This window comes from Hypanus sabinus, chromosome X2, assembly GCF_030144855.1.
Source record: "Hypanus sabinus isolate sHypSab1 chromosome X2, sHypSab1.hap1, whole genome shotgun sequence".
NCBI classification, from domain to species: Eukaryota; Metazoa; Chordata; class Chondrichthyes; order Myliobatiformes; family Dasyatidae; genus Hypanus; species Hypanus sabinus.
Window position 1 is genome coordinate 34,745,626 of NC_082739.1, and position 15,644 is coordinate 34,761,269.

Consider the following 15,644-nt stretch of genomic DNA (forward strand, 5'->3'; position numbering starts at 1 on the left):
AATCACCCGATTTAATCCTAGCCTCATCATGACACAATTTACAATGACTAATTAATGTACCAACTAATATGTCTTCGGACTGTGGCAGGAAACTAGAGCACCTGGAGGAAGCCCATGCAGTCATGGGGAGAACGTACAAACTCCTTACAGGCAGTGGTGGTTCTCTGCCTTTGAGATGATCTTGTACCCTTCCCTAGATTTGTGCTGCTTCGCTATTATCTTTTCCATAACTTGCCTTGAATGTTCTTTTGTCTTAATTTTGGTTTGGTCTGTTGAAAATCTACCATACTGTTGGACCTTATGGACCTTACAGAGAGATGGGGTATATATTCTTATGAATTCATTGAAAACAGGTGATCCTCCAAATTTCTACAGTACCAAATTGGGTAATTTGGTACAGTAGTATACAGTATTGCACTAAGGAAAATTAGTGTAGGAATAACAAAGGGGATGAATACTTAGCTTCAATTTTGCTTTAAACTTTTAGTAAAATGTCAGGGTTTGGAAATTTTTCTTTTGATTTGATATGCAGTATGTGTGTAGATTAGCTCAAAAAACCTGCTTCAATATATTTTAAATTTCAAGAATGAGACAGTAAAATGTGAAAATAGTTGAGGCTGAATACTTTTTTTTCAAAACACTGTAATTGGATCTGTCAGCTATTTGTGGTTAATCTCAGTAGGAGCTTACTATAAAATTGACTGAAGGTGTGTTTTATCTGGAGAAAATCTCATTATTTAGAGCATTCATTGAACTGGAGAGAGAAACTGACTATATTGGAGTGATACTAAAAGGGATGCAAAAATGGGTACCTAGGCAATTCCAATCATCTGTATTTATAATGCAAGGTGCCACTGAAGCCACAGATGTTAGGCAGATTACAATTTATGCTCTCTTTGTGTTAAGTCAATTTGTAGCAGATCATGTCAGGAGCTAATGAAATACATATTCAACGCGTAAAACAGTATCCCTTTTTATCTTGCAAAACATCTTTGGTTAAGGAGGATTCTTTCTGTGTTGAATATTGAACGAAAAGGGTGCTCTACTGAACTTGGAATTACAGCAGAATGAACAAGTTTTTTTTTCCAAATGTAGCCTCTGGATTTTTAATGGATATCTGTATTAAATTTTCCTGTGGTCCTGTGCTGTATAATACCAAGACATTTCTTGTCAGAGATCTGTAAAAGTTCAGTCAGGTGGCATCATAAATCATAAAAATTGATATCTAAGAAAGTGGCCAGTGTAGGATCACCTCACTTTTCAGAGTAATCTGATATGGGAAGGTGAATGCAAAGAGAAGGATGCTTTGAAATATGGGAAAAAATGAAATTGGGATTGTTGTATGAAGGGGGGGGGGAAGTAATAGAATGGGATTGAATGTTAGTAGGTATAAAGTTATGGAATTGTAGATTTGTGTTGTAATATGGAACAGATGAAGAAGTGGAGGAATTAGTTTAAGAACTCTTGCTTCCTGTTTATGGCAGCAAGGATTCTTAAACTAATGGTTATTAATCTGTTCGCTCCTTCAAGAAGTGTAGCTGTAAAGGGTAGAGGCTATGCTGTCTTCATTATTCGAACTTGTACAACAAACATCACAGCAGTAAAAGACTACAAAGATGGCAGAGAAGAGAAACAGACAGAGCTTGAATTATATACAAGTAGAATTTTAGAATGAGTTATCCTATGAGTGTGAAGTAAAATTGAATGTTACATTTTATGTTGCTTATCCAAGGATACATAGCTTGTGAGGTTCATCTGTGTACTTTGAAAACGAAAAAAATGTTAAGGTAAAGGATACCTAATACAGCTGCTTAGATGTGCTTTGAAGTAATTGCAATAATTGTGTTCATTCATTTACTTTATTAATGTGCAGTGCTCATTCTTGTAAAGGACATTTACACAAATGTGATGTTAACCGTAATTGTACGCTATGAATTTTGCTGATGCTTGGACTTTATGCCTGTTAATCTTGCTGCAGTATGTGAAGTGTTCCTTATTTCTGCCAGCGGAAAAAATGTAATTGTTGCTGAATGACTGGACTAGTTTACAGATTTGTAGATGTGTGATTAATGTCAGAGTAAGACTAATTTCACTAAAAGGGATTTTCTTTGTTTATTTTATCCTACAGGTGGGCTACCAAAAAATCCTGACGTTAACCTATATAGACAAGTTTATTGATGATATCCACATGTTATTTCGGGATAAATACAGAAACCAATTACAGCAGCGAGGGGTGCTTGGCCTCCTTAGTGGTTCTTTTGATTTCTTGGATGACTTCAAAGGCCTACTGAGGTAAATTATTCAAATTTTTCACTTTTCAGCTTTTCCTTTTCTCAATATAGTGCCAGTCTCACTTTCCAGTATGAAGTTATGAATCAGGACTTTTTTTTTTACATAACTGCTTTGTTACATTGGATGGGAGTATCAGTGGAACTAACTCCTTCATTTGCTTAGTAGAAAGTACAGTTTATTGTGGGGTGGGATAGTTTAAAAGTTAATGGGGTTGCTGATTTTAGTTGCAGGATGAGAATCAGTCCATATTCCCAGTCCTGATTGTTGTTCTATTATTTTCATCCTGAAAAGTATGTGTTGACCACATATTGTCATTGGCTGGCTGGTGGCGTAGTGGCATCAGCGCTGGACTTCGGAGTGAAGGCTGCTGATTTTGAATCCAGCCGGCTCCCTTGCACGCTTTCCATCTGTGTTGGGTTGAGCGTCGAGCTAAAAAAAACGCCATCACGACGGCGTCCCGATGACTCCACTCAGAGTTAAGGGCTTTCTTCATCTTCTACATATTGTCATTAACCTTGCTTTCCATTGACTCTTGCCTTACAAATGAGCACTCAAATTCCAAAGGATCACTGGGAGCTTTGGAATTCTATCACTTGTTAAGAGTAGGAGCAAGCATATTTATTTTCTTGAAACTGGAAATTCAATGGCAGTGCTGATTTTAAATTTCTGTCTTGCCTACTTGTGATTTTGGGTAATTTTTTTTTCTGTTTCCTGATGGCCTTTAGGGCTGCTGAGGAACGCACCAGAGGAAAAGCACCATCTGTCATGAAAACGTTTGAACAATCTGATAAATCAAAGAAAACTGTGAAATCAATGATAGAAACTCGAGGTGAAAAAGGGAAGGAGAGCAAGAAAAACAAGAAAGAAGGTAGGTTATGGTTCTTTGTCAGAGGAGATATATGATGTTTATCATGGTGAACACCTCAAGTGCACTGGTGGGAGATGAACTGTGTACTGTAATGTAACAAGGAACTAGGAGCAAGATTCTCAAGTGTAACCCAGATTTTTTTTGTCAATCCTCCTCTGTTTCTTTTTCGGTTCTTACATGGTTCCATTCAAGTCTAATGTAAGTTCAAAAAAAAATAACAACTCTTCTTTTGACTTGACACATTACAGGCCTCAAGACTTAGTAAATTCAACAATTGCAGATAACCAGCCTTTTTAATTTGCACCACAACTAGCCAGATCTGTTGAAACTTCTTCAATTTGAAGCATGAACTCTGATACTTGTTTCCAGCATCTACAGTGACTTGCTTCTCCAGTTTGTTTCTCAGTTCCAGCATTACTTTTTGATTATTTTCTTCTACTCTCCTCCTAGCGTTCTTTCATCTTTTTCTAATGACATCTACTCTGGGCAAATCATCTACAATAAACAAGCTTCTACTATCCTCTTTCAACCGATGCCTGCACCAGTTGATATTTCTTCAAAGGATTCATAGTTAACTTATTATCCAAGTATGTATACAGCCCTGAGATTTGTCTTCCTAAAAGACAGGCACGAAACAAAGAAGAACCATGGAACACATTCAATTTTTAAAAACACCAACACCCCCCCCCCCCATGCGCAAAAAAAAACGCGCAAACGGCAACAAAAACGAGCAAAAACACAGAATATAAAACAGAATCAAAAGGCATATTTCAGTTCAGCTAAGTGTTCATTATCTGCAAGCTGCCCTGATTCAAAAGTCACCCAAAAAATAGCAACAAAAAAAGGAGCAACCAAAAAAATAGAACAGGCCATAAACGTGAATTAAAGTCCAATTTACAATCTGTTTTGATTAAACCTTGCTCGAGCATCATCATCCTACAGTACTGAGGAAAAGAGAGATCACAGCGCAAGGACCTTCCCCAGGGAGCAGTAAGCAAGAGATACCACCACACGTAGACACCCTCTTCTGGCAGCAGCGAGCGAGTGGCTAGTAGATGGCGCTAAATGCTCTATTTCAGTCTTCCTTGGCACTTTGATCACACTTTGTTCGCAGCCTCATGGAACCCTCTCAGAGACAGCAAAGTGCCAGATCACTCGGCTTGAAAACACACCGCCAGAATGTAGATTACAGGCTCTAACAGTAGCCTCCAGCCTGTCAGGCAATCCATCCCTTTTCTTCAACTTATTATATGTTTGACATTTTATTGATTAAAGAATAACTCTTGTGTCTCTCTGTACAGATGCTACCTGACCCGTTGGGTATTTCCAGCATTTGCTGTTCAGATCTTTCCACACCTGCAGTTACTTGCATTTACTCAGTATCAGTTAATGGAAACTATTTTGTCTGCAACTCAAGGAGCCTTAGCTCAGATGATAAGATACAAACACTGTGATGCATTAAAGAAGGCAACCTAGATATTTTGTAGGAGGTACTGAGACCCCTTGGACTAAATAGCCCAGAACTGGTCAGCTAAGAGGAATAGGGTAGTGATACTGTGCATGAAGTGGGTATGGCAATCCGGAAAAAGTGTTGAAAGAGTCTTTATATTTGTTCTGTAGGTATGTCTTTTTCCCCCCCCTATCTAGATGAAACCACATCCTCCAAGACAATGAACAATATAATTACAGCCCCTTGGTTTTTGTGCCATTCAAATTGGGAAGAGCAAAGAAATGTATCAGTTGGGGAATGGAGTAGTTAAGAGGATAGATATCATTCTGTATAGCTTAAGAGCAAGTCCTGAATGCTGTGTTGCCTGCTGATGGTGAAATTAAAAAAAACAAATTCTTAATGCTTCTTTGGGGCTTGAGAGAAAGTTGGAGTGGGAAGAGAAGGCAGCAGTTGTTATCATCTATATTGGAGTCAAAAACAGATAGTACAAAGAAAGGGGATTCTGCTGATTTGTACAAGTAGCAGGGGAGCAAATTAAAAACAGCACAGCAGAAGCAATTATCTCTGGATAACCACCTGAGCTCCATACAATTTGTCATTAGTGAGATCAGAGTGTTCAATGAATGGCTGAAAGATTGGTGTGGGAAAAAGAGAGTTTGTTCCTAAGGCGGAGAATAAAAATAGCACCAATGTTAGAGAAAGAGGGAGTTGTTATGTTGGAACAGGCTGGTACCAGTGTCCTAATGATTCAAGTAACTAGGGCTGTAGGTAAGACTTCAAAATGTGCCTGTGCAAGTGCTGTAGTGCCTGGGAAACTTCTTAATAGTTAAAGAGAAAGGATAAAATGATTATACCATTTAATGAAATGTGTAATGATTACCAGAGTCTGTCAATAAGAGACAAAGCATTCAAATATAAGAGGATATATCCAATTAGAGTAAGAGCAGGGAGCTAAATAATGAAAAGGCAAAAATTCAAGTCCAATTATCTGAATACATAAAACATTTGAAGCTACCTGGATCAATTAGTGCACAAATGGAAATTAATAGCTATATGCAGGTGCCCTTTATAGCTGCTGAAATAAAGTGTCTAGGTTGCTTTTTGTCGTTTAGCCATCTCTTTATCAGTGTCCTGATGAAGGGTCTCAGCCCAAAATGTCAACTGTTTATTCCTTTCCGTAGATGCTGCCTGACCTGCTGAATTTCTGCAGCATTTTGAATGTATTTGCCTGGATTTCCAGCATCTGCAGAATCTCAAGTTTATTTCATCATCCTTGATGTATCACTGTCAATATTTCTGACTCTACCTCAGCAACTGTGAGCCAAAGTTTTTTGAGTTGCAGACACTTAGTGCATATGTGGGTCATGATGATTTCCATCAGTTTAAATGAATAAAATAATCAGTACAGAAAGTTCACGGCAAAGTGACAAAGGTTAGGAAGCAAATTTTCCAGGATAATTTTAGAAGAGGTTGTCAAATGGAAAAAGGAGAAGAGATGGCCCTGATGAAGTTAGTGGGAGAATGGATTATAGTTTAACACATCAAGAAGTAGAATCAGTTTGGGTACAACCAAGAAGCTCAAAGGACTGAAAACATTGATAAACAGATGTTGATCTCCGAATAATAGTTACAATGTAAGCCATAAGATGTATCAGGAAAATTAGTCCACATGTAGCCAGGGTAAATAATCAGGACAACTTCAGATATTTATATTCATATTTTTATACTGGGCAAACCAAATTAGCAGTAATGGTGTGAAAAACCAGTTCATGGAGTGTGAGAGCGATGATCTTCTAGATCAGTATGTTGAAGAATCCACAAGAGAATGTACTGTTTTAGATCTAGTATTGTTCAATGAGCAATACCAGATGCTATTATAATTTTATTGCGCACTTAAGAAAGCAATCATAAAATGTTAGCATTTTAGGTAAATATTGAAGTGATTAATTCAAGATCAAGCTGAGTTCTTAACTATAAACAAAGCAAGATACTAAAGATACAGTACTATTCAAAAGTCTTAAGCACATGTATATAACTAGGGAACCTAAGACTTTTGCACAGTACTGTAGTAATTCTGTGCATTGCACTGTACTGCTGCCATAAAAAAATAACTAATTTCATGATGTGAGTGATGATAAACCTGATTCTAATATGGGTCTCTTTTATGGACTGAAAGTGGGAAGAGGGCAGGGAGAAGGGAATCATGGTTAGGAAAAGAGAATGGAAGCACCAGAGAGACATTCTGTAATGATCAATAAACCAATTGTTTGGAATCAAATGACCTTGCCTGGTGTCCTGAGACCCCCGCCCCTGGCACTCCTTTGCTGCCACCTGCCCCACGCCCCTTCTGTGGTGCTCCATCTTTGCCATTCCCAACATCCTTTGCTCCTGCTAGATTTACAAACTCGCTCTCTGCTCCATGTTGGCAAATACAGTACTGTGCAAAAGTCTTGGGCACACTAGATATGTTGTGTATACTTTTGCACAGTTTTGTATGAGGTGTGAATTGGAATTAGTAGATAGGGGAATGATATCAAAAAGAATGACAAAAAGAAACAATGTTTAACTTTGAGTACATAGTTTATCTGTTTTTATGATACAAAAATCCAGCAGGAACAGTAGTCCAACTGTGACTAACAAAAAGTTAAAAATAAAGTTAGTTCAAAGTTGCCAAAAAAGAACAGCAGTCTGGGGAGTGGGAAAAAATTAGACCAAAGAGAAGAGAGGATAGTATCTGACAGTAATCCAGTAAGGAAAAATAAAAACAGGCTGTTAAAAAGTTTCTATAAATTTGTAAAAAGGAAAAAGTAATCAAAGATTATGGTTAGTTAGTACAATTTTCTGACTATGATATCAACTATTCTTAGAATGAAGATTCATTAAGTGGTATGTTAATTTTTTAGCCCTACTTTAGTTATTATTTTGTTTTTAGTTCTCTGCAGTAGGGAGAGATATAGAGGAGCTTTTCCAAATTATTTTACACCTCTTTGCTTTCTTGTGTTTTGTTTCTTTTATCCCCTCACCTTTTACTTTCTCTGTTTTATTTTCTCCCTCTGTCTTTTTCCCCCTCATATCTAGCCCCTGTACCTGAGGCACCTCCAGCAGAAAAGAAACCTACGGTCCCGTTAAAGACTCCTGTAACCTTGGCTGTAGGTGATGCTAACCAAAATGGTTTGACTCAGGAAGAAATCATCCAGAGGAATAGGGAGGAATTTTTCCGTAAAAAACTGGGGAGAGAGAAAAAAGAAAACAGGTGAGGAGTCTGCACATTTGAGGCAACAATTAGTTGGTTGTGTTTTCTAGCTTTTGCCTTGATCTGTAATTCTGGCTGCTGCTCTTGCTCATACCAGAGAGGGCGCTAATGCTGCTTTTGGTTTTTAACAACAACGTTGTTTCAAATGTTTTTTTTGAGATAAAGCGCAGAATAGGCTCTTCAGACCCTTCGAGCCGTGCTGCCCAGCAATCCCTGATTTAATCCTGGCCTAATCACGGGACAGTTTACAATGACCAATTAACCTAGCAACCAGTACGCCTTTGGATTGTGGGAGGAAACTAGAGCACCCAGAGGCAACCCACGCCGTCACCAGGAGAACGTACAACCTCCTTACAGGCAGCGGCGGGAATTGAACCCAGGTTGCCTATACTGTAAAGCATTGTGCTAACCACTACACTATCATGTTTGCTATGTTTAATTGATAGATTCTCTTATATTGCAATGCTTGTGCATATCTTACTCTATATTTTGTATACCTTGTATCTCTTTCATAATTGGTGGCCAAAATCAAAAACCTACTTTTTGTAGTTGACATAATTATGCTTGTGATTTTTCTGATGATTTAATCTTCATGTTTGCTGTGCAAGTTGAAATTATTTTGAAGCCGTACATTAAATGTCACCAAACCATTTTAATGTTTCCTCTATTAACCTTCAGCACTTCAGTTTCTCAAACTAGTGTCTTGCAGGAGGTGAGGGGAAAGTGAAATTTAATACCATATTGTGTTTCTCATGCTGAATTGCAGCAGCAAGTCTCCCAAAACAAGTAAACTGAAAGTTCGTCGTGTCTGGCCTCTGGATTCTAATAATGCTAACTCCAAAGAGCTGGATTACAGTGAGAAACTTTTGAATGGTCAGTCCAATACTGTCGCCAACAGTGGAGATGACGCCAGTGTAGATGTGGTATGTTACAATGTGCATTAACCTTTCAACAACTGTTTATTAGTGCTCTAATTAGAGGAGATACTTCAGTTTTGTGTTGCATCTTTACTAGCGAGTTCTCAAATGGAAGTGGGAACACTTGAAGTGTATGTTTATTAGCTGTAATTGCTAAAATAAATGCTTTTATTATAGAAAATGTACTGTCAAATTGAATCCATATATTGAGCACAAAGGAGGGCTGACTGAATCAAAAATAAAATAGATCTAAAATAGAACGGATAACACTGGAAATAAACAGGAATTGGAAAAGTTAAGAGAGCAAACAATTTAACTTGTTGAGAGAAGTAGAATGGCAAAGAATAGATGTAAAATAAGGTGGAGTACAGAGGAAATTGAATGTTGCAATCAGTGATGGACCTGGCTGAAAGAGATTGATAAACACTAATGAAAAGAAGCAAGTTTGGAATAATAAGAGACAAAAAAGACAAATACAATTTGAAACTTACAGAAGGAAAACAAAATGAACAACTAAAATGAGTGATACAAAGATAGAATGGGTAATCATCTAAAATTGTTGAATGCAAGAGGTTGATTTGTGTCTGGTTAGACGATGTGCCCTTGAATTGTATTGGGCTCAGAAACTGTGCAGGAGGGACTTGGCAGAGAGGTCAAGGAGAGATGGAGAATTAAAATTGACAGAACTAAAGGCTCACAGATAATGGTGTGTTCTGCAAAGTGGACTTTATTTACATTTAGTTTTTTTCAATATGGAGAGAACTATGCCATGAACAGTGTACAATTTCTAAATGTAGTATACCAACTTGGAAAGAGTACATGTGAACAACTTCCTTTAACAATTAGGTGCATGACAAGAGGAGTTGGATTGGTGTACCACAGAATCCTGGTCCCTTGGGATGCTGGAAAACAGTAGAATGATGCATCTAGAATGATATTATGTTGGAGCCATCAGAAATTACCAAGGTGATTCATTGGTGGGATGAAAAGCAGGGCAAAGTGAGGGGGGGGGGGCAATCCAAATTATAAGTGGAGGTGGGGAGATGAAAGAAGCATGGTTGAGATTTATTTCAACTTGTATTGGAAGCACTGGTGTAAAGGTGGTATTGGCAGTAGAGATATATAATATAGAAGAGGAATCTGGAAATAATGAGTTTGAAATTTTGATGCATTTGTTGTAGGGAAGGCTTTGAGTGTTCTGGTCACACTTGCCTCTCAAGTCATTCAGTAATGTCAGATGCAATAAAATAATGACTTGCAGCATTTGAAATCATGAGGCAGGTAAGAAAGGCAAGCTAACTTACAAACAGAAAACAGCGTGGAAATAAAGGGCAAGACTTCAGATGGGGAAGTAAAAATGTACAGTGGTTGATACTGGGACCACTGGGCACAATTTACATTTATTTCACATTGATTTTGTTAGGAATTTAAAGGAAAAATTTGCTAATGGGACCAAATTAGGGATATAAATCTTAACAAAGGAGAAGGATATGTTATATGCAGGATATGTTATTGAGAAAGAAATTCAATTTGCATTGCTGTGGGTTGCTGTATTTTGTTGAAAGAATAGCAATCTTTGCTCAGGTTTGAGGAGTAATTCTAATTTCTTTTGGGCTGAGACCCTTCAGGACTGGGGGAAAGAAAAGTGGGGGGGAGACATAATAAGAAGGTTCAAAGTAAATTTTATTATCAAAGTACATATGTCACTATGTATAACCTTGAGATTCATTTACTTGTAGGCATACTCAGCAAACTTATAGAATAGTAACTATAACAGGATCAATGAAAGATCAACTGGAGTGCAGAAGACAACAAACTGCAAATACAAATAGAAATAAATAGCAGTAAATAATGAAAGCATGGAATAATGACATAGTACTTAAAGGTGAGATCATTGGTTGTGAGGACATTTCAATGGTGGGGAAAGTGAGTGTAGTTATCCCCTTTTATTCAAGAGCCTGATAGTTGAGGGGTAATAACTGTTCTTGAAACTGGTGGTGTGAGTCCTGAGGCTCTTGTGTCTTCTACTTGATGGTAGCAGGGAAAAGAAGGCATGACCTAGGTGGTGGGGATCTCTGATGGATGTTGCTTTCCGATGACAGTGTTTCATGTAGATGTGTTCAGTGGTTGGGACAGTTTTTCCCTGTTATGTACTACATCTTGTAGGATTTTCTGTTCAAAGGCATTGGTGTTTCCATACCAGGCTGTGATGCAGCCAGTCAATACACTCTTCATTACACATCTACAGAAGTTTGTCAATGTTTTAGATGAAATACCATCTATAATTTTGCTGATGATACAACCATTATTGTTAGAATCTCAGCTGGTGACGCAAGGGTGTACAGGTGTGAGATATGCCAACTAGTGGAATGGTGCCACAGCAACAACCTGGCACTCATCGTCAGTAAGACGAAAGAGCTGATTGTGGAGTTCAGGAAGGGTAAGATGAAGGAACACATACCAATCCTCATAGAAGGATCAGAAGTGGAGAGAGTGAGCAGCTTCAAGTACCTGGGTGTCAAGATCTCTGAGAATCTAACCTGGTCAACAAATACACTCAAAAACTTCTATAGTTGTACCATGGAGAGTATTCTGACAGGCTGCATCACTGTCTGGTATGGGGTGAGGGTGCTACTGCACAGGACGGAAAGAAGCTGCAGAAGGTTGTAAATCTAGTCAGCTCCATCTCAGGCACTAGCTAACAAAGTACCCAGGACGTCTTTAGGGAGCGGTGTCTCAGAAAGGCAGCGTCCATTATTAAGGACCTCCAGCACCCAGGGCATGCCCTTTTCTTACAGTTACCATCAGGTAGGAGGTACAGAAGCCTGAAGGCACACATTCAGTGATTCAGGAACAGCTCTTCCTCTTTTCCATCTGATTCCTAAATGAACATTGACTCTTTGGACACTACCTCACTGTTTTTAATATACAATATTTCTGTTTTCGCACATTTTTTTCAATCTATTCAATATACATACCATAAATTCCGGTGTACAAGCCGACCCGGAGTATAAGCCGATCCCCTATTTTCAAGGTTAAAAAGGTGACCTTTTTCATGTTACCTTTATATAAGCCAACCCCTTTTGCAGATGTCTTTGATTTAACCAGAAAAGATCATAAGATCTCACATGCCGATCCTCAGCTTTGCCGGATCTGGAGCCTGGAAACTTTGTGTACTAGTACCTGCTAAGAAAGCAGGCCTACACATTGTAGAGCGTTATAAGCAAATTCTTAATAAATAAATCAGGGAGGGGAATTTTGGATTAGGTTTCCAAAGGAAAAGAATCCTCTGAAATGTAACCCCCATGAAACCATTTAACGCCCATCGTAAGCTCGTTAAAGCATAACACGGGGTAGCGGGATCAGTAAGTGTACTCAGTATTAAGTTTGTGACCACTATGTACAAAAGATGAAAACAAATGTGATATGATGCTGGCTTCAAGCTGAAGGTTGTTGATTTTGCTAAAGGAACGAATAATTCTGAGGCTGCTAAAAAGTTTACTGTAAATGAGAACACAAGTGAGAGAGTGGAGAAAGGCAGAGGACACGCCATAGACGAAATGTACAAACTGTGGGAAAACGTGCCAGTGGCCAGAACTGGAAGAAAAAGGGAATCACCAGTGATCGTCTGGATACATTGTTACCAGAGAAATGATTCGAGTTCAAGCGTTGAAACGGGATGAAAAACACCGAGAGGTCAGCGAAAATTTCAAAGCTACATGAAGTTGGTGCACCCGATTTATGAATAGACTTGATCTTGTGTTGAGACAAAAAGCAAAGTTTGCTCAGAAAATTCCCGCGGGGTGTTGTTGTTTACGTTCAAGAACACTGCTGGATGGACGAAGCGGGTTGCTTGAAGTGGGTTAAAGAGGTGCGGCATCGACGTCGCGAAGGTTTCAGGAAGGAAAAGTCGCTGCTTGTCTGGGACATGTTCAAAGTGCACTTGTCAGGTGAGACAAAAGCAGCATTGAAAGCTCAAAATACAGACATTGCAGATGTAACCCCCTGGGTCGCCTCCGGCTCGCTCAGCTCTTTCTCGTCTAGTGGGAGCAGCCTTCGGCCCCGCCAAACTGGGTAATCAGCTGGTGTGGATGCTGTGTGATGTCCCTGCCTCGCCCAAAAAACAGACAGTACACCATAAGCGATTAAATGAGTACAATTTATAAAGGTTACTATAACTAAGTGATTAATAACGATACAGTATATATGAAGAGAAAAAATAAAGAAAAGGCGCCAAACTTATCAAAGTCCAAACCACTTCGTGTACAACCGTTGGAGCTCAATTACTGAAGTCTTCTGGCCACCATTCGATCCAACTCCAAACTCCTTGACTCGCAGCTCAGGACCCTCCGAGTGGTCAACCAAGCACGTCTAGCTTCATCCCCCCCTCCTCGGAGTACCTCCTGGCCTCGGACCCCCGCTTGGGGTCCGTTCCTCACCCAGTTTACAGCATTGCGTCCTCTCTCTCAACCCCCTTGCGCCGATCTGCCCAAAAGCTTACAGACTCAGAAGAAAGAACATTAATCCCCATTTGGTTTACAAAGGAATACCATTCTCGTTATCAGTAAATTTTAACAAACAAACTTCCAGCACTCTCGCAACAAAGAAATATTCCTGCTTTTAACAAAACAAAGAAACCCTTTCCCAACAGTAACCAAGAAAAAAAGAAGAAACCCCCTTTACACAGTCATCCCTGGTGGTTTGATGCTCATGCTCCAGCCACTAGTTTAAACAAACCATTCAAAGAATTCATTAGTCGACAGTGGAAAGCATTTGACTCAGTAACAGCCAATAAATACGACCTGTCTTCCGTGTATTCATTTTTCCAAAGTTGGCACCCTCTGTATAAGCCGACCCCCTAATTTTAGGGCCAGATTCTTGGCTTATACACTGGAATTTACAGTAATCGATTTACTTGTTTATTTATTTATTTTTTTCTCTCTGCTAGATCATGTATTGCATTGAACTGCTGCTGCTAAGTGAACAAATTTCATGTCACATGCTGGTGATAATAAACCTGATTCTGATTCATGCCGAATCTCCACAGGCTCCTAAGGAAGTAGAGGCATTGCTGTGCTCTCTTTGCATTGCACTTGCATGCTATGTCCAGGACAGGTTCTCTGAAATAGTGACACCCAGGAATTTAAAGTTATTGAGCTGATTCATCACCACCTTTGATTCAGCCCACAGCGGAGGTGTCATCAGCAAACTTGAATATGGCATTAGGGCTGTGCTTAGTCTCAGTCATAGGTGTAAACCGAGTAGAGCGGGGGCTAAGCACACAGCCCTGTGGTGCACCTGTGCTGATGGCGATTGTGGAGAAGATGTTGCCAATCTGAACTGACTGGGGTCAATGAATGAGGAAATCCAGGATCCAATTGCACAAGGATTTATTGAGACCAAAGTCTTGGAACTTATTGATTAGATTTGAGCAGATGATGGTATTGAATGCTGATCTGTAGTTGATAAAGAGCATCCTGATGTAGGTACCTTTGCTATCCACAATTGAGCAAAGAGCCAATGAGATGGCATCAGCTGTGGGCCAGTTGCTCCAGTAGACAAATTGGAGTGGACCCAAGCCATCTCTGATGCAGGAGCTTGTATGTTTAATTACCAACCTCTTAAAACACTTCATCACTGTGGATGAAAGTGCAACTGGGTGATAGTATTGAAACAGGTTACCATGCTCTTCTTGGGCACTGGTGTAATTGAAGCCTACTTAAATCGGATGGGTACCACACAATGAGAGGTTAAAGATTTCAGGGAACACACCAGCCAGCTGGTTAACACAGGTCTTTAATACATGGCCAGGTACCCCATCAGGTCTGTGGATTCACCCTCTTCAAAGCAGCCCACATGTCAACTTCAGATCACCGAAGGATGTGGGGGTACACGATGGTTCCTCCATGTTCTGACGGTCAAAGTGAGCATAGAAGGCATTGAGCTCATCTGGAAGCGAAGCCCTGCCACAGCTGTCGAGCATCCTTTGTTGATTCAAGTTCGGTCTGGAATGTCCACTTTGGATGTGAGATGGCTTTCTGGAGGTCATTCCTGCATCTTTTGTAGCTTTCTTGGTTTCCTGACTTGAATGCCTTCGATCTGGCCTTCAGAAGATTTTGGATCTCAAGGTTCATCCAGGGTTCCTGATTGGGGAAGACTGAATGATTTAGTGGGGACACACTTATATACAGCTGTTTTAATATAATCCATTACAACCATGGTGTATTCATTCAGACCTCTAGATGAATGCTTGAACATGGCTCAGTCCACTGTCTCGAACCAATCCCATAATCGCTCCTCTGCCTCCTGCAACTACCTCTTTGTTGTCCTAATCTTTGGAGCTTTGCACTTTAGCCCCTGCCTGAATGCAGATAGGAGGAGGACCGCCAAGTGATCTGATTTACCAAAATGCAGTCTGGGCAAGGAACTTAACTTAGTATAGCAGTGGCCTAATATGTCGGGACCTCTGGTGCTACAAGTTATATGCTGGTGATAAATTGAGCAGGTTTTTCTTCAAACATGCCCAGTTGAAGTCCTGACTATAATTTGAAATGCATTGGGATGGGCTGTTCCATGCAGCATTATAGATTACTAGATTATAGTTGGAAGTTAGTATTATATAAACTACAGTCAGGATTACACCTGAGAGCTCCCGCGGTAAATAGAATCGACAGTATTTAACCGTTGGGTGTTCCAAATCAGGGAAACATGAGTTCAACAGAACTGCTGTGTTGGAGCACCAACAAGAGTTTACCATAAAACACACACCTTGTCCCTTTTCCTTTCCTGAGTCTGCAGTTCGGCCCATTCTGTAAATCCTTCTGGACTGACTGCTGCATCTGGCGTATCCGGAGAAAGCCAAGT

At 39.6% G+C, this 15,644-nt stretch overlaps 1 protein-coding gene across 2 annotated transcripts in view; it reads left to right on the forward strand.

Annotated features, from left to right (window-relative positions):
• The window catches only part of srpra (SRP receptor subunit alpha), a 55,684-nt gene that overhangs the window by 16,155 nt on the left and 23,885 nt on the right, over positions 1–15,644 (forward strand). The window contains exons 3-6 of one of the 2 annotated variants that reach the window (XM_059957220.1): positions 2,129–2,292; positions 3,018–3,160; positions 7,689–7,863; positions 8,630–8,786. In XM_059957220.1, coding sequence (XP_059813203.1) covers positions 2,129–2,292; positions 3,018–3,160; positions 7,689–7,863; positions 8,630–8,786 — 639 coding nt within the window. The remainder of the gene's footprint in view (positions 1–2,128; positions 2,293–3,017; positions 3,161–7,688; positions 7,864–8,629; positions 8,787–15,644) is intronic. The other variant, XM_059957221.1, reaches the window with a different exon arrangement.